The 21,896-nt window shown below is 47.6% G+C and overlaps 1 protein-coding gene across 8 annotated transcripts in view; it reads left to right on the top strand.

Moving 5' to 3' along the window:
• The window catches only part of LOC105018043 (kinesin-like protein KIF13B), a 26,393-nt gene extending 4,555 nt beyond the window's left edge, over positions 1–21,838 (top strand). For 4 of the 8 annotated variants that reach the window (XM_029114758.2, XM_034287648.1, XM_029114756.2 and 1 more), the window contains exons 5-41: positions 730–742; positions 848–908; positions 1,319–1,411; positions 1,591–1,771; positions 1,874–1,961; positions 2,175–2,309; positions 3,542–3,654; positions 3,985–4,090; positions 4,218–4,430; positions 4,804–4,914; positions 5,135–5,269; positions 5,526–5,656; positions 7,071–7,157; positions 7,581–7,762; positions 8,076–8,310; positions 8,409–8,571; positions 8,822–8,968; positions 9,057–9,206; positions 9,310–9,423; positions 9,884–10,057; positions 10,278–10,435; positions 10,594–10,726; positions 10,887–11,036; positions 11,391–11,490; positions 11,899–12,025; positions 12,249–12,304; positions 12,507–12,625; positions 13,290–13,466; positions 15,121–15,213; positions 15,430–15,588; positions 15,678–15,755; positions 15,909–15,968; positions 16,612–16,723; positions 17,153–17,286; positions 18,252–18,335; positions 18,439–19,882; positions 20,077–21,838. In XM_029114758.2, the coding sequence (XP_028970591.2) occupies positions 730–742; positions 848–908; positions 1,319–1,411; positions 1,591–1,771; positions 1,874–1,961; positions 2,175–2,309; positions 3,542–3,654; positions 3,985–4,090; positions 4,218–4,430; positions 4,804–4,914; positions 5,135–5,269; positions 5,526–5,656; positions 7,071–7,157; positions 7,581–7,762; positions 8,076–8,310; positions 8,409–8,571; positions 8,822–8,968; positions 9,057–9,206; positions 9,310–9,423; positions 9,884–10,057; positions 10,278–10,435; positions 10,594–10,726; positions 10,887–11,036; positions 11,391–11,490; positions 11,899–12,025; positions 12,249–12,304; positions 12,507–12,625; positions 13,290–13,466; positions 15,121–15,213; positions 15,430–15,588; positions 15,678–15,755; positions 15,909–15,968; positions 16,612–16,723; positions 17,153–17,286; positions 18,252–18,335; positions 18,439–19,882; positions 20,077–20,330 (6,070 nt within the window). In that variant the 3' untranslated portion in view covers positions 20,331–21,838. Of the gene's footprint in view, positions 1–729; positions 743–847; positions 909–1,318; positions 1,412–1,590; positions 1,772–1,873; positions 1,962–2,174; positions 2,310–3,419; positions 3,434–3,541; positions 3,655–3,984; positions 4,091–4,217; positions 4,431–4,803; positions 4,915–5,134; positions 5,270–5,525; positions 5,657–7,070; positions 7,158–7,580; positions 7,763–8,075; positions 8,311–8,408; positions 8,572–8,821; positions 8,969–9,056; positions 9,207–9,309; positions 9,424–9,883; positions 10,058–10,277; positions 10,436–10,593; positions 10,727–10,886; positions 11,037–11,390; positions 11,491–11,898; positions 12,026–12,248; positions 12,305–12,506; positions 12,626–13,289; positions 13,467–15,120; positions 15,214–15,429; positions 15,589–15,677; positions 15,756–15,908; positions 15,969–16,611; positions 16,724–17,152; positions 17,287–18,251; positions 18,336–18,438; positions 19,883–20,076 lie in introns of those variants that run through there. The other 4 variants (XM_034287649.1, XM_034287650.1, XM_034287651.1 and 1 more) reach the window with 4 other exon arrangements.
• Positions 21,839–21,896: the final 58 nt, after the last annotated feature.

Raw genomic sequence — 21,896 nt, 5'->3', positions numbered from 1 at the left:
TTTCTCTGTGAAGCACTCTACTCTGCCGCTGTGAAGCACTCTACTCTGCCAGCAATCAGAGTAGAGGAATGCTGGAGCAGGAGAAGCCAACAGCAGGCTCAGTGTTGCTCTCTGGGTCTGTTACTGGCAACACACACACACATACACAACCCCCCCACATACACCCCCTGCACTTCACCGCTGCCACACAGACACACACACTGTAGGGTCTTGTATTAAAGTCAGCCTAGCAACTCTGTGGTTGAGTTGAATCTAGGCATGTAACCTCTAACCCCCGAATGAGTCAGCTCAGTATGGAATGTTTGAATGTAGACATTTTAATGTTTACGGACCTAATTATGTAATTGACTTTAACCTAAAATGATTGGTTGCATGTTTGGGTTGTTGTTCTCGTATCTCCATGAGCAGGAATGTAGCTAGCCGGCTGAATTTCATGGTTGTGTAGTATCCAGACAAATCACTTCAAGGCCTTTACAGTGAAGGTCACAGCCTTCTCATGTCTGAAAGACATGGCACGAAGACTAGACCAGTTGCCTTGACAACTTGTTTAAACTAGTTAGCCCAGTTTGGGCCCATAATTTACTCAAATGGGTACTCATGATCCAATTCCATGAATGCATTTCTATCCAGTTTAAATAACTTTTGAGAAGCTGGACCCTGATGACTAAAACATCTTTTTTATTTAACTAACACCCATTCCTTTGTCTTCTTTGTTAAAAATGTTTTTAGGAATCAGCCTAAGGTGAGCACACAATATTTCGACGGTTACAAAATTGCTTTAATCAGTACATGTATTCTAAAGTTTTTTGTGGGGTTTCCTTTCAACTTTCTGTGATTTTCCACTCAGGTCTTTGCTTATGACTACTGCTTCTGGTCAATGGACGAGGCAGAAAAAGAAAAGTTTGCAGGTTAGTATCTCAATGTTGAGTAATTTCCCTGTTCAGTCACATTGTAATGCTATAGTTTGAGTTAGAACTGGGCTATATGAGCACATCCAAATTGTATGAAACGATGTGATAATGATAAATAGAGCGACAAGTTTGTAACACCTGCAGGGAGCGTTTTCCTCTAACACACTCGGCAGGACACTTGCAGCGTCGGTGTTGCCGGTTTGATTCTCACAGGGGACCGGCGTCCAAATGCACATCGTTCTGGATTAGACTGACTGTTGCATTTTATGAATTTAGCAGACAAAGTGGCTGATGTGGAAAACCAATCTCTGTCCTTCGAAAAAAGATGGCCTTGTTTTGATAGTGTGTGTTTGCGTGTGTGTTTGCGTGTGTGTTTGCGTGTTTGTGTGTGTGTGTGTGTGTGTCAGGTCAAGAGGTTGTGTTCCAGTGCCTTGGAGAAAGTCTTCTGGACAACGCCTTCTTGGGATATAACGCCTGTATCTTTGCGTACGGACAAACCGGTTGGTACACATGCAACTTCATTTACCCTGTCTCGCCTATACCGAATAGTTTTGCTCCGTCTTAATCATCCACTAATTGAATTTTGCTGAGCCTCACGTATCCATTGATTTGATTGGCCGAGCATCAGCGACGGTCTGATTTAATTGGCTGCGTGCCCCCGCCCCCCCCCCCCCCCCAGGCTCAGGGAAGTCGTACACGATGATGGGTTCCCCCGAGCAGCCGGGCCTGATCCCACGGTTGTGCAGCTCCCTGTTCGGCCGAACCCTCCAGGAGCAGAGGGAGGGGGAGAGCTTCACGGTGGAGGTCTCCTACATGGAGATTTACAACGAGAAGGTCCGAGATCTGCTGGACCCCAAAGGGTGAGATTGACGGGAGCCATTGTACTGTACCTCCCGTTTCGTACGACCTGCTACACACATCACGCCTGTTACTGAGGAGATCCGCTCTGCCTCTGTCTTCAGAAGTCGTCAGGCCCTGAGGGTTAGAGAGCACAAGGTCATGGGGCCTTATGTCGACGGGCTGTCTCAACTCGCCGTGGCCTGCTATAAGGTGCGTCTCGGGGGACATTCTGGCTAAAATGTAACATTGGTCTCGGTGGCCACTTGTGGACATTGATTGTTTCCTAGCTGAGTACCTCAATTCAAAGCCTTTCATTCTCTCCCTGTCACTTCCTCTCTCTCTTTTTCTTTCATTTTTTGCCTCTATCGGTGTCTTCTGTTTGTGTCTCTCTCTCTTTCTCTTTCTCTGTGTCTCTCTCAACAGGACATTGAGTCTCTGATGTCAGAGGGAAACAAGTCTCGAACAGTGGCAGCTACGAATATGAACGAGGAGAGCAGTAGATCCCATGCTGTGTTCAACATCATCCTCACACACACACTCATAGATCTGGCCTCTGGGGTATGAGTGTATTATAGATCTGGCCTCTGGGGTACCAGTGTATTATAGATCTGGCCTCTGGGGTACCAGTGTATTATAGATCTGGCCTCTGGGGTACCAGTGTATTATAGATCTGGCCTCTGGGGTACCAGTGTATTATAGATCTGGCCTCTGGGATACGAGTGTATTATAGATCTGGCCTCTGGGATACGAGTGTATTATAGATCTGGCCTCTGGGGTACCAGTGTATTATAGATCTGGCCTCTGGGGTGTATTATAGATCTGGCCTCTGGGGTGTATTATAGATCTGGCCTCTGGGGTGTATTATAGATCCGGCCTCTGGGGTGTATTATAGATCCGGCCTCTGGGGTACGAGTGTATTATAGATCTGGCCTCTGGGATACGAGTGTATTATAGATCTGGCCTCTGGGGTACGAGTGTATTATAGATCTGGCCTCTGGGATACAAGTGTATTATAGATCTGGCCTCTGGGATACGAGTGTATTATAGATCTGGCCTCTGGGGTACCAGTGTATTATAGATCTGGCTTCTGGGGTACCAGTGTATTATAGATCTGGCTTCTGGGGTACCAGTGTATTATAGATCTGGCCTCTGGGGTACCAGTGTATTATAGATCTGGCCTCTGGGATACGAGTGTATTATAGATCTGGCCTCTGGGATACGAGTGTATTATAGATCTGGCCTCTGGGGTACCAGTGTATTATAGATCTGGCCTCTGGGGTGTATTATAGATCTGGCCTCTGGGGTGTATTATAGATCTGGCCTCTGGGGTGTATTATAGATCCGGCCTCTGGGGTGTATTATAGATCCGGCCTCTGGGGTACGAGTGTATTATAGATCTGGCCTCTGGGATACGAGTGTATTATAGATCTGGCCTCTGGGGTACGAGTGTATTATAGATCTGGCCTCTGGGATACAAGTGTATTATAGATCTGGCCTCTGGGATACGAGTGTATTATAGATCTGGCCTCTGGGGTACCAGTGTATTATAGATCTGGCTTCTGGGGTACCAGTGTATTATAGATCTGGCTTCTGGGGTACCAGTGTATTATAGATCTGGCCTCTGGGGTACCAGTGTATTATAGATCTGGCCTCTGGGGTGTATTATAGATCTGGCCTCTGGGGTGTATTATAGATCTGGCCCAGAGGGTACCAGTGTATTATATAGTGTAGAGATGAAAGGACGAGATGCTTCTTCTAAACAGCCGCTGTGACATGTCATTGGCATGTAGACACGTGGGGAGAAGGTCAGTAAGCTGAGCCTGGTGGATCTGGCTGGCAGTGAGAGAGCCGCCAAGACCGGAGCGACTGGAGAGAGGATGAAGGAGGGCAGCAACATCAACAAGTAGGTCAAAGTCACCATATTAACCGCCCCTCCTTTTATAAGCAACTGACATATTTTATAGTGTTTTTGCCAGGCTTTTATTGATGGTAGGAGTTGCAGGGGACAGGTGAAGTTGGGACAGAGGCGATGGGCAGGGACGGGTTTTGAACCCTGGTCTCCCGCAGAGGGCTGCATGTGTGCACGGAGCTGTGCAGTTTAAACCCTGATGGAGATATCGTCCCACTGTGGGACACATTCCAGTAGGCTCCAGATAGACACGCTGGAGATGTAGGTTCAGATGTTGGACTGTACAGTTGCATGAAGTGTGTGTGTGTGTGTGTGTGTCCACAGGTCTCTGAGCACCTTAGGTCTGGTAATCTCAGCGCTGGCAGACCAAGGAGCCGGGAAGACCAAGTTTGTTCCCTACCGGGACTCTGTACTCACCTGGCTTCTCAAGGTACAGGGACCCCTTGTTCTAGACAGTTACTGGGGCAAGGGTCAGAGACCAGCTGGTCGACAAACAGCTACCAACTGTCCCTCCGTTCTCCTCTCTGCACCTCCCCCCTCTCCTCGCCCCTCCCCAGGACAGTCTGGGCGGTAACAGCCGGACGGCCATGGTGGCGACGGTGAGTCCGGCTGCGGACAACTATGACGAGACGCTGTCCACTCTTCGCTATGCCGACCGGGCCAAGAGCATCGTCAACCACGCCGTGATCAACGAGGACCCCAACGCTCGTATCATCCGGGAGCTCCGAGAGGAGGTGGAGAAACTACGAGAACAACTAACTAAGGCTGAGGTAGAAATATTGATAATAGTAGAATTTAGGAGTTTTTTGGATCTTTTTCAAAATATGTGAAGTTGTACAATACAGAACAAGAATAATGACTGTCTTTTCTAATGACTTGTATTGAAATGCCTACTATTCAGCATCTCTGCATGCATGTCTTTATGAACAAGGCCAGGCTGTGATAATAACTGCTTCCCTGTTGACAAACACAAAGGCACAGATAATCTAAGGAATTAACTAGTTATTGTGAAGATCCTTGTTTTCAGACAGGGTTTGTGTTTCTATGAAGTGGCCAAAGGTGTGTTCTTTCCCTGTGAGTCTGGTGTGCGTGTGTGTACGGGTGTGTGTGTGTTAAATTGATTTTGTGTGTTCTCCCTGTCAGGCCATGAAGGCTCCGGATCTCAAAGAGAGGCTGGAAGAGTCAGAGAAGCTCATCCAGGAGATGACTGTCACCTGGGAGCAGAAACTACACAAGACAGAGGCTGTTGCTCAGGTAGCTACACACACACACACACACACACATATGAGGTACTTGGTTTAGTAATGTATTAATTTTATTTCTGTCTCCACCCACTGTGACAAATCCATACCTTCCATTTTAGTCACCTAGAAGACCCTTATCCTGTATTAGTGCCCTTCCCCGTAGACCTGTTGTTGTTGTTGTTGTTGTGTTACTGTTATTGTTGTCTGACCTGTTGTTGTGTGTCCTGCAGGAGCGTCAGAAGCAGTTGGAGTCCCTGGGCATTTCCCTCCAGTCGTCTGGCATCAGAGTGGTAGATGACAAGTACTTCCTGGTCAATCTCAATGCTGACCCCGCCCTCAATGAGCTGCTGGTCTACTACCTGAAGGTACAGCGACAAACATCCTGTCCACAGCTCCTTTTATTGTTGTGTGTTTAGTCATCAGAAGAAATTGTGCCGAACGTGTGTGGAATAAAACCCATTATGTATATTATACTGCTAAGCCACCATATGCCAGTGAGCCACAGATTGTGAAGCTCATATTTCTATAGAGTGTGTGTGTGTGTGTGTGTGTGTGTGTGTGTGTGCACCCAACATTTGTAATAACACATTAATGAATGTCTCTCTGGTCTGTCCCGTGTAGGAGCACACATGTGTGGGTTCAGCCGACTCCCAAGACATCCAGCTGGGAGGAATGGCCATCCAGCCTGAACACTGTGTCATTAACATCACAGCCGAGGACGGAGTAGTGATCACACCGCATCGCAACGCACGGTACAGACATACCTCAGTAGTGGTCAATATACATACCTCAGGATGGAGTATTGGTCAATATACATACCTCAGGATGGAGTAATGGTCAATATACATACCTCAGGATGGAGTATTGGTCAGTATACATACCTCAGGATGGAGTATTGGTCAATATACATACCTCAGGATGGAGTATTGGTCAATATACATACCTCAGGATGGAGTAGTGGTCAATATACATACCTCAGGTTGGAGTAGTGGTCAATATACAGTACATACCTCAGGATGGAGTAGTGGTCAATATACAGTACATACCTCAGGATGGAGTAGTGGTCAATATACAGTACATACCTCAGGATGGAGTAGTGGTCAATATACAGTACATACCTCAGGATGAAGTAGTGGTCAATATACAGTACATACCTCAGGATGAAGTAGTGGTCAATATACAGTACATACCTCAGGATGAAGTAGTGGTCAATATACATACCTCAGGATGGAGTAGTGGTCAATATACAGTACACACCTCAGGATGGAGTAGTGGTCAATATACAGTACATACCTCAGGATGAAGTAGTGGTCAATATACATACCTCAGGATGGAGTCGTGGTCAATATACATACCTCAGGATGGAGTCGTGGTCAATATACATAGCTCAGGATGGAGTCGTGGTCAATATACATACCTCAGGATGGAGTCGTGGTCAATATACATACCTCAGGATGGAGTCGTGGTCAATATACATACCTCAGGATGGAGTCGTGGTCAATATACATACCTCAGGATGGAGTAGTGGTCAATATACAGTACATACCTCAGGATGGAGTAGTGGTCAATATACAGTACATACCTCAGGATGGAGTAGTGGTCAATATACAGTACATACCTCAGGATGGAGTAGTGGTCAATATACAGTACATACCTCAGGATGAAGTAGTGGTCAATATACAGTACATACCTCAGGATGAAGTAGTGGTCAATATACAGTACATACCTCAGGATGAAGTAGTGGTCAATATACATACCTCAGGATGGAGTAGTGGTCAATATACAGTACATACCTCAGGATGGAGTAGTGGTCAATATACAGTACATACCTCAGGATGAAGTAGTGGTCAATATACATACCTCAGGATGAAGTAGTGGTCAATATACATACCTCAGGATGGAGTCGTGGTCAATATACATACCTCAGGATGGAGTCGTGGTCAATATACATAGCTCAGGATGGAGTCGTGGTCAATATACATACCTCAGGATGGAGTCGTGGTCAATATACATACCTCAGGATGGAGTCGTGGTCAATATACATACCTCAGGATGGAGTCGTGGTCAATATACATACCTCAGGATGGAGTGGTAGTCCTAGTGAAGTGATGCTAGTAGTCATCTTGATTTTTCAGTTTGTCTGTCTTTCTGTCTTCCTCTCTATAGAACATGTGTGAACGGCTCCTCAGTCACCAATCCAGTCCAGCTTCACCATGGCAACCGCATCCTGTGGGGAAACAACCACTTCTTCAGGTCTGCCTGTTATGGGATGTTCTGTCTGTCTAGTGGGTGCACATTGTGTGAGGAGTGTTGTCCTGGAACAGTGACTGTAACTTGGAAATCCTGAACCTGTGTTTTTCTGGTGTGTTTCAACCAGGTTTGCACAATTCTGGGGAAAAGGTGAATTAATTGCCAGTGTCCCTGAAATCCAAGTTTGAGGATTCCTGGGAAATAAGCAGGAGCTCCGGAATTCTCCTACCAAGATTTCTGGAACACTGGGAATTTATATAAAGCAAACTTCAAGTCAATGATAATCAAAGGAATTAACTAGTTATTGTGCAGGTTTTTGTTTGGACAGGGTTTGTGTTTAGTGGCAGTTCCTGGTATTTTGAAACCAAGAGTCTAAAAAAATTAAGTGGTTGATCTATAATGTGAGCCCCCCCGTCTGTCCCAAAGGATCAACCTCCCCAGACACCTGGCCCATGCAGGGGTGGAGGATGATGAGGGTGGCGCGATGAAGAGTTCCCTCAGTACTGACCGGTTGGAGGTGGACGTTGATATGGCCAGCGATGTCTCCAGTGAGGTCGACCTCGGCTATGATTTTGCCCAGACAGAGATTATGATGAAGGGCAGCAATGGTGAGTGGTGGGGTGGGGTGGGGCTGGCCTTTATTCTCAGACTAATGTGGAGGATGAAGTCTTATTCCAAACTTAAAACACTTCAACTCTGGAGTCAGGGACCTGGTCTTTTCACAGAGCCATTTCCTCTCTCCGCTCAAATAATGAACCCTAATCCTCTCTTCCCCACACCACCATCCCCCACCCGCCCCTCTCCCTGACACCTCCCCCACCCGCCCTTCTCCCTGACCCCCCCCCCCCCCACCCGCCCCTGTCCCTGACTCCTCCCCCACCTGTCCCTGACTCCTCCCCCACCTGTTCCTGACTCCTCCAGACCCCATGCAGTCCGTCCTCCAGACGTTGGAGCGCCAGCACGAGGAGGAGAAGAGGACCGCTTTGGAGCGACAGAGACACATGTACGAGCAGGAGTTACAGCAGCTGAGGAGGTGTCTCCACCCTGCAGAGGAACACCCCCTGCAGACCTCCGGTCCTGCAGGTCTGGAGCCAGCGCTGTGGCTCGCATCAACAACTGGCAACCAGAAACGCGTGCGAAGGTGGAGCGAGGACAGGTACGGCACCGCTGGCTGACCCTGGTCGTTCCCCCGTGCGTCCCATGGCGGTCACCGTGACTAGCCCTGCTCCTCTGATCTCCGCTCCTCCCCCGCAGGGAGGCCATGATGACCCGGAGCCTCCGCCGGCTGAGGGAGCAGATCGTCAGAGCCAACCTGCTGGTCCAGGAGGCGGCCTTCATAGCCGAGGAGCTGGACAAGAGGACAGAATACCTGGTCACACTGCAGATTCCTGCCGCTAACCTGGACGCCAACAGGAAGGTGGGTGTGACTGCGTGACGTTGTCGTGGTCGAAGAAGGTGTGTGTTCACGCTGTCCAACCCAAGTTGTGGTGAGATGACAGCCTGGGTTGGACAGCGTGAACACACACCTGGTCCCGACTGTGGACGTGTGAGGGGTTTGATTTAGGGTTGACGTTTCAGTTTGGTGTCTTCCTGTTCTTTTTCTCCTTTATTTTCTCTCTTTCTTTTGCTTTATTCTTTTTCTATATTCCTCCCTCTCTCTTCTCAAGCGGGATGTGGTGCTGAGCGAGCCTGCCGTGCAGGTGAGGCGTAAAGGCAAAGGGAAGCAGATCTGGGCCCTGGAGAAGATGGAGAACAGGCTGATCGACATGAGAGAGCTGTACCAGGAGTGGAAAGACTATGATGAGGATAACCCCGTGAGTGTGTATGTGTGTGGACCCAAAGTTGATTGACAGGTGGTCTTGAGTTGATTAAACTAATTAAAACACGAGTGTCTCCCTGTAGGTGATGCGTTCCTACTTCAAACGAGCCGACCCGTTCTTTGACGAGCAGGAGAACCACAGTCTGATAGGCGTGGCCAACGTCTTCCTGGCCTGCCTGTTCTACGACGTCAAGCTGCAGTACGCAGTACCCATCATCAACCAGCAGGGGGAGGTATCCTGATAAACCTTTAAGACTTACAATGTCTACCTGGCGCAGCCGTAAGACTCCCCCGTTCATGTACCAGGTTCTTAACCGGTGTGTGTGTGTGTGTTAGGTTGCAGGACGTCTCCACGTGGAGGTGTGGCGGGGGAGCGAGGCCCCGGAAGGTGGCGAGACCTCCCAGACTGGCCCTGATGGCGAAACACAGGAACGTAAAATGAAATGTGTGGTAAGGAACAACATCAGAGACACAGAACGCCTCCACTCCTGAACTGTTGTCCAACAGAGGTCACACAAAACCAGACGTATATCAACAACACCCATCCTGTCCGTGAAGGCTCGCCGAAAACTCATTTCAGAATTGATGGTCATATGTTACCAGCCCAGTGTGGTCCGTTCTCAGAATCTGGTCACTGAAATTAATGTCCTTCCTCACTCCGTTCCACATCTGTCCCAGATATGAGAGAAATATGTCATGTCCCATGTTTCCATGGTTACCCCATGACTGCGTGGGTGTTGCTGACTGGTGATTCCCCCTCCCTCCCTCCCTCCCTCCCTCCCTCCCTCCCTCCCTCCCTCCCTCCCTCCCTCCCTCCCTCCCTCCCTCCCTCCCTCTCTCTCTCCTTCCCTTCCTCTCTACCTCCCTCTCTCTCTCCCTCCCTCTCCCTTTCACTCTCCCCATCTCCCAGGTGAGGATCATCCAGGCTACAGGTCTGCCCCGTCACCTGTCCAACTTTGTGTTCTGCCAGTATCACTTCTGGGGGCAGGAAGAGCCCGTGTTCATCGCCCCAGAGGTGGAGCCCTCGACTCCCTCCACCACCAGCCGGGAGCCCCTCTGCACCGTTCTCTTTGACAGTAATAAGGTGGGCTATGGCAGTCTCTCAGTTTCTACTCAACCATGAAAACAACAATTACATGTTATTTACCAATATTAAGGCCTCCAGATTCACACGCAAGAGCTTTTAATTATATTATTTTTTGAAAGTATCCAATAATTGTTCTTACATCTTTGAAATAGATTTGAAAGACAGATGGTATTGTCAGTGTCCAATCCCATCATGCCCCATGTGTGTCTGCTCCCAGGAACTGGAGGTCTGTGTATCGGAGGAGCTCTTGGAGTTTTTGGCGGAGGGGGCGGTGGCCGTCGAGGTGTATGGTCACAAACAGGTCAACCACCGGAGGAACCTGGCTCTGTGGGACCTGGGGGTCATCCAGGCCAAGACACGGAGCCTCAGAGAAAGGTTGGGGGTGGGCAGAGGGTGGAGACCGGGTGGGGGCGGACGGCGAGGGTCCTTACCTGGCTATAGAGTCTGCGACAATTATTAGTTAGTGCATATTCACCAGGGCGGAGATGATTTCTCAATACATCGTTCCATAGCAACGGTGTGTGTATTGTTAGGTGGAGCGAGGTGACTCGCCGACTGGAGCTGTGGGTTCAGGTGCTGGAGCTGAACGACGCGGGGGAGTTCACGGCTGTGGAGGTCCTGCCGTCCAAGGACGTACGCACTGGGGGCATCTTCCAGCTCAGACAGGTACTGCTGTCTTGGGGTTTCTGCACGTTACCTGGGTCTTGTGTGTTGTCGATGTGTAAGCCGATGTGTCCTGTCTGTAGACAGATGTGTAAATGGACGTGCGGCTGAGTGTCTTCCATGTTGTCCATGTTCTGTAGTCACGGTTGCGTGTTTTCTCCAGGGTCAGTCTCGTCGTGTGCAGGTGGAGGTGAGGGCCGTGCCAGACTCAGGGACCATGCCCCTCATCGCCACAAACATCCTCTCCGTTTCCATCGGCAACGTGGAGGTCCGGCAGGCCCACGCCTGGGGAGACGACATGGACAGCTATCAGGTACTTCCTGGCTGACACCGCTCACCTGCATCCTGGTCCTGGAGGAGAGGTGTCACGTGACTAGGTCCTGGAGAGTCCGTGTGCAGCCAAAGTAGTCGATCGACGTCTAAAGGGAAAATATGCTACGATCTCCTGACAATATGAACTTGCTATTCTGTTCAAACGGCTATTAGAGGTTTGAGGATTAGGCCTGCCAATGTCAAGGTGTCTCTGTTCCTTCAGGAAGAGATCTTTACTGTCTGTCTGTTCCTTCAGGAAGAGATCTTTACTGTCTGTCTGTTCCTTCAGGAAGAGATCTTTACTGTCTGTCTGTTCCTTCAGGAAGAGATCTTTACTGTCTGTCTGTTCCTTCAGGAAAGGGATCTGGAGAGGTTAAGGGAACAGTGGCTGGCCACTATCACTAAGAGACAGGAGTACCTTGACCAGCACCTGCAGAAGATGGTCCTGAAACCAGGTGAGACAGACTCCCCTGAAACCAGATGAGACAGACTCCCCTGAAACCAGATGAGACAGACTCCCCTGAAACCAGATGAGACAGACTCCCCTGAAACCAGATGAGACAGACTCCCCTGAAACCAGACGAGACAGACTCCCCTGAAACCAGACGAGACAGACTCCCCTGAAACCAGATGAGACAGACTCCCCTGAAACCAGACGAGACTGACTCCCCTGAAACCAGACGAGACTGAAACCCGGCAAAACATACTGAACAGGGAGGGAAAACCTGTTAATTTCCATGAAAAAGAAACCCTTCACAGACGTCTAAGGTACAACCATTCCCTAAAAGAAAGTTCCTGGTAAAATGCGTTAGTTTAGATTGACCCTTGACCCTGTCAGGTCTGAACCAGCCTCTCTGTCCTAGATAAGTCTGAGGATGACGTGGAGAGAGAGGCCCAGCTACTGGAGTGTCGTCTGACTCTGACGGAGGAACGCAACGCCGTCCTTGTGCCGTCAGCTGGCAGCGGCATCCCCGGAGCCCCCGCTGAGAGGTACGGGTTCTGGGAGGTACGGGTTCTGGGAAGTACAGGTTCGGGCAGGTACGGGTTCTGGGAAGTACAGGTTCGGGCAGGTACAGGTTCTGGCAGGTACGGGTTCTGGGAGGTACGGGTTCTGAGATGTACAGGTTTTGGGAGGTAAGGGTTCTGGATTTGTTTTTCTAGATTGGACAATGAGTTTCCACTGTTTTCATTGGGCTCCTTTCCCCCAATCCAGAGTTCCTGCTCCCGGGATGGAGACTCACGTTCCCGTCCTCTTCTTGGACCTCAGCGGTATGTATGTAGTGTCAGGGAGGTAGATGATTAGAGAAGTATGGCTTCTGCTATGCTTCCATTTTATGGTCAGGTTTAGGTATCAAGCTTAAAGTAGCGTATTCATTCTGTATGGTCATGGTAAGGGGCTGCCCGGGACTGTTTCCGTTATATGGATGTTTTACCTGCCCGGACGTCTGTCTAATAGCTCATTGTTTCCCAGCGGATGATTTCCAGGACAGCCTGTCATCCAGGCTGGCTGGAGGACTGGATGCCACGCTGAACCAGGAGGATGATGAGGAATTCTTTGACCTGCACATTGTCAAGCACTTCGATGAGGAGGTGGGGCTCACTGATGAAACCCACTGTAAAAAAAGTACTAAGACCTGAGGCGTCACGGTATATGGCCAGAAAACCGCAGAACAAGTCATAAACCACTGAGATGCATCATTTCTGTTATTAAACCGATTACCAACGCAGTTAAAGCAGTAAGAAGTCATGTGATGTTGTACCAGTGGTACACAGACTTATATGCCACGGCTGTCAGCCAGTCAGCATTTGAAATTCAAAGCATCCAGTAATTTTTTTTCTTGCTTTTTTTTATGGTTGAGTTGACAGGATGGTGGTGAAAAGTAGATGAGAGAGTTTCTGCTGAAAGACCAGTGGGTGGGGACTCGTGTTGTAGCAGTACATGTACAGACCAGTGGGTGGGGACTCGTGTTGTAGCAGTACATGTACAGACCAGTGGGTGGGGACTTGTGCTGTAGCAGTACATATACAGACCAGTGGGTGGGGACTCGTGCTGTAGCAGTACATATACAGACCAGTGGGTGGGGACTCGTGCTGTAGCAGTACATATACAGACCAGTGGGTGGGGACTCATGCTGTAGCAGTACATGTACAGAGGCAGTGGCTTTGATCGCTTGACCCTTGACCCAAAAACAGCGGTTGGACTATGATGACATAGACAAGGCTCAGGAAAAGGCCGATCGTCTTGTGGTTCCAGGTTCGTGCGGATGCGTCGTGGGACTCCACAGTGCACGACTGCCCCGTGCTGAGTCGAAGCGGATCCCCTGACCTCCAGGTGTACCTGACCGTCAGGGTCGAAGTTCAGCTGTCCCACCCCGCCAACATGCCTCTGGTCCTCAGGAAACGAATCTGTGTCAGCCTCGCTGGACGACAGGTAGGAGATTGACGTTCTAATTTCTTAGTCATTTTGCCCATCAGTCGTTTAGCAGACACTCTTACAGGAGACTTGAGGGTTCACTATTCCTGCTATAGAACAGAACAATATATGTTTTTCACCTTTCCGGTTCTGGGATTCGATCCAGAAACCATTCGGTTACTGATCAGATGCTCTAACTGAAAGGATGTGTATCAAACTGCAGAAACACACACACTAGACAGGTTAGTCATTAATTCATTATCCAGAGCAGTTACAGTAGAGTACATACAGTGGATATAAAAAGTCTATACACCCCTGTTAAAATGACAGGTTCTTGTGATGTAAAAGAATGAGACAAAGATAAATCATGTCAGAACTTTTTCCACCTTTAATGTGACCTATAACGTGAAAAGCATGCTTTGGGTCGTTGTTGTGCTGAAAGGTGAACTTCCTCTTTATCTTCAGCTTTCTAACTGGTGCTTTAAGGTTCCCTCCAACCTGACTAAGGCCCCGGTTCCAGCTGAAGAAAAACAGCCCCAAAGCATGATGCTGCCACCATATTGCTTCACTGTGGGCATGGTATTCTTTGGGTGATGTGCAGTGTTGTTTTTGCACCAAACATACCTTTTGAAATTATGGCCAAAAAGTTCAACCTTGGTTTCATCAGACCATAACACATTTTCCCATGTGCTTTTGGAAGACTTGATGTTTGTTTTTGCAATCTTCAGCTGAGCTTGGATGTTTTTCTTTGTAAGAAAAGGCTTTCGTCTTGCCACCCTACCCCATAGCCCATTCATATAAAGAATACGGGAAATTGTTGTCACATGTAGCACACAACCAGTACTTGCCAGAAATTCCTGCAGTTTCTTTAATGTTGCTGTAGGCCTCTTGGAAGGCTACCTGACCTGTTTTCTTCTCGTCTTTTCATCAATTGTGGAGGGATGTCCAGTTCTTGGTAATGTCTCTGCTGTGCCATATTTTTTTGTACCCTTCTCCTGACTGATATCTTTCAACAATGAGATCATTCTGATGCTTTGGAAGCTCTCTGCGGACCATGGCTTTTGCTCAGAGATGCAACTAAGAAAATGTCAGGAACAGCTGAACTTTATTTGTGATTAATCAGAGTAACTTTAAATGATGGTAAGGGTGTAATGACTTCTGTTTAACATGAGTTTGAATGTGGTTAATTCTGAAGACAGCCACATCCCCATTTATAAGAGGGTGTGCACACTTATGCAAACAGGTTATTGTAAGATTTTTATTTTTCATTTTTCCTCCTCGAAGATTTCAGTTTGTTTTTCAATTTAATTGTTCACATTACAGGTCACATTAAAAGTGGAAAAAGTTCTGACATGATTTATCTTTGTCTCAATCTTTAACATCACAAAAATGGGGCATTTTAACAGGGGTGTGTAGAGTTTTTATATCCACTGTACATTTTCAACATTGTTGCGGGCGTTGCACCAAGCTCTCATCAAACAAGCTACTCCGGACCACAGACGGGCAGCCACATGTTTACCAATATGCTGTTGTGTGACGTAGCAGTCGTTTTTTTAAATCTATACTTATTTCTAGGCCGGCACAATTATTCAAATTGGGTCTATGGCCGTACAGCTTTTGTCTGGTTGACGACTTGATTTGTGAAGGTAACTGCCTGGCGCTGTTCTTCCAGGGTTGGGGTCAGAGTCTGCTGAAGAGGATGTCCAATAGGAGTACTGTCCCGGGCTGCGGAGTCACCTTCGACATCGTCTCCAACATCCCTGGTGTAAGAGAGGATTTTTAACCTGCCTGCAGGGGCTCTGCACTCATTGGATGTCCGTTGACCTGTAGGGTTATATTAGCCAGATCTTGGGGTCAACTTAATTAACTCCAGTCAGCTCAGTGATTTTCAAATAAATGTTTGACTAGAAATCTGGGTGACTTTCTGAACATAGAAATGCGGTTGACCTCTAGCGTGTCGTCCACTTCCTGTTGTCCACAGGATATCCAGGGTCCAGAGGACAGAGACATGCTGGCCAGACTGGCAGCCAGCGTGGACGTTCAGGACAGCGACTCGGCCGACAGTGAGGCTGCCATAGAAAAGTACCTGCGCAGTGTCCTGGCTGTAGAGAATGTACTCACCCTGGACCGTCTACGACAGGTCAGTGCACACACACACACACACACACACACACACACATACACTAATGTGTATATATACTCAACGTGTGTGTGTGTGTGTGTGTGTAGGAAGTGGCAGTGAAGGAGCAGTTGGCTGTGAAGGCAAAGTCTCCCAGACGTGGCCTCAGCTCACCCAGTGTGAACCGGGTAAGATCCTAGACCAGAGTTAACCCACTGCCGCTGACCACGTTGGCTAACGACTAATTCATTAACTAGTTACAGTATAACTTGTCCCGACCACCTGTCATTGGCTGGCAGCTAGTTAACAGTTAACCCTCCCCCCGGGTTTGACACCTCCAGCTTTCAGGATCATGGAGTAGACAGGAGTCGTCGTCCAATCACAGACTGGATAACAGGAAGGTAAGTTGTGTCCCTATTGACAAAGATTTAAAAATAATCTCTTTGACTTTTGACTAAATGACTTAGCTGGCTAAATGACTTAGTTGGCTAAATGACTTAGCTGACTAAATGACTTAGTTGGCTAAATGACTTAGCTGGCTATATGACTTAGCTGGCTATATGACTTAGCTGGCTAAATGACTTAGCTGGCTAAATGACTTAGCTGGCAAAATGACTTAGCTGGCAAAATGACCTAGCTGGTTGTATGACTTAGCTGGCAAAATGACTTAGCTGGCTGTATGACTTAGCTGGCTAAAGGACCTAGCTGGCTGTATGACGTAGCTGGCTAAATGACCTAGCTGCCTGTATGACTTAGCTGGCTAAATGACTTCAATCTGTTTCAGTCTGGACTACAAACTAGCATTACATAGACAAGCCTTTACTATCACCCGTATGGCACCTTAATCGCTGTTGGTAGAAACCGGAAAGATCACTTATTCAGGGAAACACTGTCTTTAACTGAGGTCCGGTTTCCCCAGAGAACCAGATGTGGTAACCCCCACACTTTTCGTAAAACACACCTTTTCTAACAAAAGTTTTACAAAACATTTACTGGCATTCAACCAGACAGCTGAAGGTAAAGCTGTTTCCCTCGTGTCCTCAGAGCTGGTCAGAGAGTCACCAGGATCAGTCAGTGTTTGCTCCACCATCCCCCTCCAGACACACCCTGCCCAGCTCCACTCTGCCTCTGGCCCAAAATATCCCCCCGGAGCCTGGTGAGAAACGCCAACGAAGGCCTCTAACATTCCCATAGTGGATGGCTCAAATGGCTCTTCTATCACCTGTTATTCCGTCTGTCCTTCGGTTCTTTATTTCATCTGTTGGGTTTCCACGCTTTCTTCTTTCTCTGACTAACTTATTTGTTTCTCTTTACTTCCTCTTTTCCTTCTTCGACATCTTGTTGTCTCCTCTTCGTCCTTCGGCCCGCTTTTTCTCTTTCAACACCACCCTGTGTCCTCCTCCATCCCGTGTCCTCATCCTCCTCCGTCCCCTGTGTCCTCCTCCTCCTCCGTCCCCTGTGTCCTCCTCCGTCCCCTGCGTCTTCCTCCTCCGTCCCCTGCGTCTACCTTCTCCATCCTCTGCGTCCTTCTCCTACTTCATTCCCTATGTCCTCCTCCTCCATTCCCTGTGTCCTCCCATCCAAGGCGTCTTAAGACGTTCTCGTGCTGCCTCTTATTTCTCCCCAGTCAAGGCTCTGGTTCCTCCTGTGCCCAAACTGCTCAGATCGTTGTTCCCCGCCAGGGAGGAGAAGAAAGATCTGTCTCACGCACCTCAGCAGGTAAACTAATAGCATTTCAGTCCTCTGGAGAAGAGCCATGTCCCCCAGCACATTTCATCACTACTCCTGGACATATTTGCTACCCCCTAACACTAGTACAACTCCTTTGTGGTCAGATTCATTCAAAGTAACGATATTTTTTTGCGAACAATAACGTGACCTTACACAGTCAACGACTTCATGTGATACACTGGTAGGACTTTATCTGCCTTCGTACAAGTGTAACCTCCAGCCGTGGAAGCGGGGTGGCTGGAGAGGTGACGGTCAGTTGTGTTGCAGGTGTTATCGGCTAAGCCAGAGGATCACAGGGTCGTTCTGTTTGACCTGCTGACATTGGCCTCAGTAGGTTATTTTCCGGCTGATTGAACTACCTGTCTTCCTAGTGCCTGAATCCTATCATCTCTCATTTTGATTCTAGAAATTCAAAATGCTTCAAAGTACAACATAAATTCTAATGAGAAAAAAAATTCTGAATCATGCAAAAAGCCAATGGGCTGAGAAAACATTCTAAAAACAGGCAACATTCTCTAATTCATGGACAACTTGATTATTAGAATAATATTTTTAAATCTGAAAACAATTTCAATTTGACGAATTAGCTTGTTTTCACAAAAAACAAAATGTTCTCACTCTTTTGGCAAAACTATTGATTCTCAAACTGCGCTCAAACTAAGATCTTACTGTAGCAGCTGATTGTAGTTTAGAATGGATGATTATTTGATGAGGGAAACATTACATAAATATTCCTACAACATAAGCTACTTTTCACCATTACATTTGTTTTACATTTTCATTAATGGCCAAAAAGTGTTTTTGCTTGTTAGGATGAATCTTTACTGGGAGTTCTTAGATCAGATGCTGGAAGAGATATGGAATCGGATGTCTGTAATGATTCTGATGATTCATTGAAGTTGTAGATTTACTCTCTGAACTGCCTCAGCTCAAACTTTCTGTTTCTTCTTTAGCCTGCTCTTCGGAGTCTGCCTCGCATCGTAGTTCAGTCCGCAAGCGTTGATGAGAACTTGGATACCAAACCTAGTCTTCCTTCAGTGAGTCACTGGATCTTCTGTCCCTAACGAAAAGCACTGTGTATGCTACTCATGAATGTGAATTACTAATCTAATGTTTGTGTTGCCATGGTTAATTCCAAAGGTTCCCATTGGAGAAATAGTCCCTTCAGAGAGCCATTCAGAGGCCCCAAAAAGCATACCCCTTCCCCCACCCATCATCCCCACAATAATTTCTGAGATGGAAGATCCGGCTAACAGCCCGACCAGCGAGGCTTCTAGCGGCTACGTTTCCACTAGCGTCTCCACGGCAACCCTGTCAGACACTTTGATTGGTGGGGACTTCACAATGGAAGTTCCTCTCCCATCGGAATCATGTGGAACATCTGCCAAACCTGTCCCATCAGAAACCCAGAAAACTTCATCGGAAGACACAAGTCGTTCAGAGCCCCCGGGACATTCCACCCTGGGCAAGTCCACGCAAGATTATTACAGGCTACTGCCATGTCTCGTGTCAGAACCACCTTTCCAGCTGGAGGCACTGACCCAGCCACAACCACCTGTCCAGCCAGATGAAGGAGTTATGGAGTTGGAGCCATGTACTGAACTGCCCGAGGCAGGATCAACACTAGAACTAGAAGATAAGTCTGCATCTCCAGAACAAGGCCTGGAACTGGCTGCGTCTCCAAGGCATTCTGCTCTGGTCCAGTTAGAAGAACCGGTGCAGTCAGAACCACCTCATGAACAGCCAGAGATAGAGGCGGGATTGTCTTCATTGTTAGACCAGCCAGAACATGAAGCGGCCGAGTCTGTAACAGAATCAGTCCGGTCCTTAGACAAGCAACGACATCTAGTCCAGCTTGCGCCAGTTGGAGAAACAACCCTGACTCATGTCCCAACCCCTACAGCTGTCCAGACTGTTAAAGTCCCAGCTTCAACCATTACCGCCTCTCCTGTTCCAACTGAGGCCTCCGTCCAAGCCAATACACTTGTCCAGGCAGTTACAGACTCAACCCCAACCTCCATCCAAGTCCCTAAACCTGCCCAACCAGTTCCAGACTCAACCACAACCTCCATCCAAGTCCCTAAACCTGCCCAACCAGTTCCAGACTCAACCCCAACCTCCATCCAAGTCCCTAAACCTGCCCAACCAGTTCCAGACTCAACCCCAACCTCCATCCAAGTCCCTAAACCTGCCCAGCCAGTCCCAGACTCAACCCCAACCCCCATCCCGGCCCTGGTCGTCAAACCTCCCACTCCCGGCGGCTTTGCAGCCAACCCATTCAAGATCCAGAAAGTGAAGACGTCTGACCTCAGGTCCTTCAAACCCATTTTAGATGAGGACGAGAGCCAGGCAGAGACCGGCAGAGGTGGTCTTGGCGCTGGTCTCTCTATCCCTCCAGAGAGGCTGGAGATCCTGTCCGACTCTGATGAAGGAGCCCCCGACACCACCACAGCAGTTCCTGATTGGCTGACAGAAGGGGAATTTGTGACTGTGGGAACCAATAAGAGTGGCGTGGTGCGCTATGTGGGACCAACAGACTTTGCGGAAGGGACCTGGGTCGGTGTGGAGCTAGATTTACCTGCCGGTAAGTGATTGGTATTCTCATCTGGATTAGATTACCAATTGTTATAGTCTTTTAGTTTGAGTTATCAAATAGAAAACTACATTCCTTTTGTCTACAGGTGAAGTGTTTTCATTTTGCTGATATTAATATAATTAATGGTCATTTTACATCTCTCTCCCTCTGCCTGCCCCTGTCGGCTTCACTTTTTCCTTCAGGGAAAAACGACGGGTCTGTGGGTGGAAAGCACTACTTCAACTGTAACCCCGGTTACGGGGTATTGGTGCGTCCTGATAGGGTGAGTCGCGGAGGAATCGGGGGCGGGGCCAAGCAGAAGCTACGGCAGCAGCAGAAGCGCCGCAGTGCCAACCTGTCAGGGTCCAACCCTAATCTGGCAGCCCTCACGGCCCTGGCCAAAGGAGAGGGGGCTGCCAGGCGCAAAGGAGAGAACCGTAAATCATGGAACAGCTGAAAGGAGGTTTGCAGGGTGTTCACTTTAATTTCAGGAATTCAACAGAGAATTCCAATTTGAATTATTTTCATTGCTGTTCTGCAACAGGGATTTGGAACTGGAGTTTTGTTTTTACTTCCTGAATATGCTGAATTGAGATGGAATGAATGCCCAACCTGGACAGAGCCGTGTCTTCAATGTGGACTTCCACGGGTGAGAGTGAACCATGAGATGTTTTTCAGAGCGGTCTTTCTAGTTTGGGATTCGGGTACTAGATGGCTAGCTGGGGTTTTCCGTCCCTGATCCTGGGACCCAAAGGGGTGCACACTGTTGCTTTTGCCCTGGCCCTAGGAGTGCAAGGAGAAATAACAACAGAAATGTGCCCTCTTTTGGGTCCCCATGCCACAACATGTTGAGATTAACCTCTTACTTGTATTAAAAGTTAAGCGGCTAATGGTTGGACTGAGGTAGGGTCTAGGTTTATGGTGCTTTCAGGACTACTCAAGTTGACTCCAGTCACTGATCTCAGGTCAGTTTGACATTTTCCTCACGATTGGTTAATTTGAACATTGAGGTAGGGGATGTCACTTCTGCACCCAAAGCCAGTTGTCCTCAGTCAACACTAACTCATCCATCTTTGAAGGACTCAATGGTTATCAACTGCAAGTCCAAGTTCATGTCCCCTGACTTATTCAGCTGTGAGGGACGATTCTTATCAGTGCAGATAATCTTCCCTTTCCTAAACCCTAACCATAACCACTGGTGGAGAAGACGCTAAACAAATTCAAGATTAGTACTTGGGAGCCACTTCACCCTGCATCTTTCTGCTTATGTTATCTAATTTTACTAGTCCTGAGTGCCATCTAGAGTCAAGTATTGTCTCTCCGGCTCTCACCATGAAGTAATGGCTGTGCCTTGTGTTTCTTAAGGTCAATTCCATTTTAAATTTCAACACATTAAGCGAATGCCCAATGCCACCAATATTCAGTGAAGTTGAAAGAGAAAGATTTGGAATTGGAATGTTTTTTTCCCTGACTGAATGTTAAAACAATGAGCCCCAATGCTGGGAATTTCCCACTGATAAAACTGCATTGGAAGAACAATATGTTATTATGTTCAGTTTTTGGCTGGAAACATTCTGTATGTGACACCTTCTGACCAAGTTTGCACACTGCCTATTATGAATACTACTGAAATACTACTTTTAGGTTAGGATGTTATGTGGTTCGGGGATATGCTGCAATGGGTAAAAGGCAACCTATTTGTGTGAAGTTAGAGGGACATTTTTTATTAGTACTATGTTTATTTTGAACGTTTTATGTCTTGTGTGTGCAAATTTTGATATAATGTAATGTATGGAATATATATTACACAGTATGTATCAGTACATTGCACAATGGGCTTGTTTTATTGATATGTTTCACATGTTTTATACATAAGCATTCAGTCTGATCTGACAGTATGAATGTTAATTTATTTATTGATGAAAACTATTGACATTTTGTAAAGAATATGGATACTTTTTTTGTAAAATATATCAATATCGTGTTACAATAAACTGTACCACATATATTTTTGCGGAACGTA

This window comes from Esox lucius, chromosome 18 (genome assembly GCF_011004845.1).
Source record: "Esox lucius isolate fEsoLuc1 chromosome 18, fEsoLuc1.pri, whole genome shotgun sequence".
Lineage (NCBI taxonomy): Eukaryota > Metazoa > Chordata > Actinopteri > Esociformes > Esocidae > Esox > Esox lucius.
This window is presented reverse-complemented; position numbering and strand designations above follow the sequence as displayed.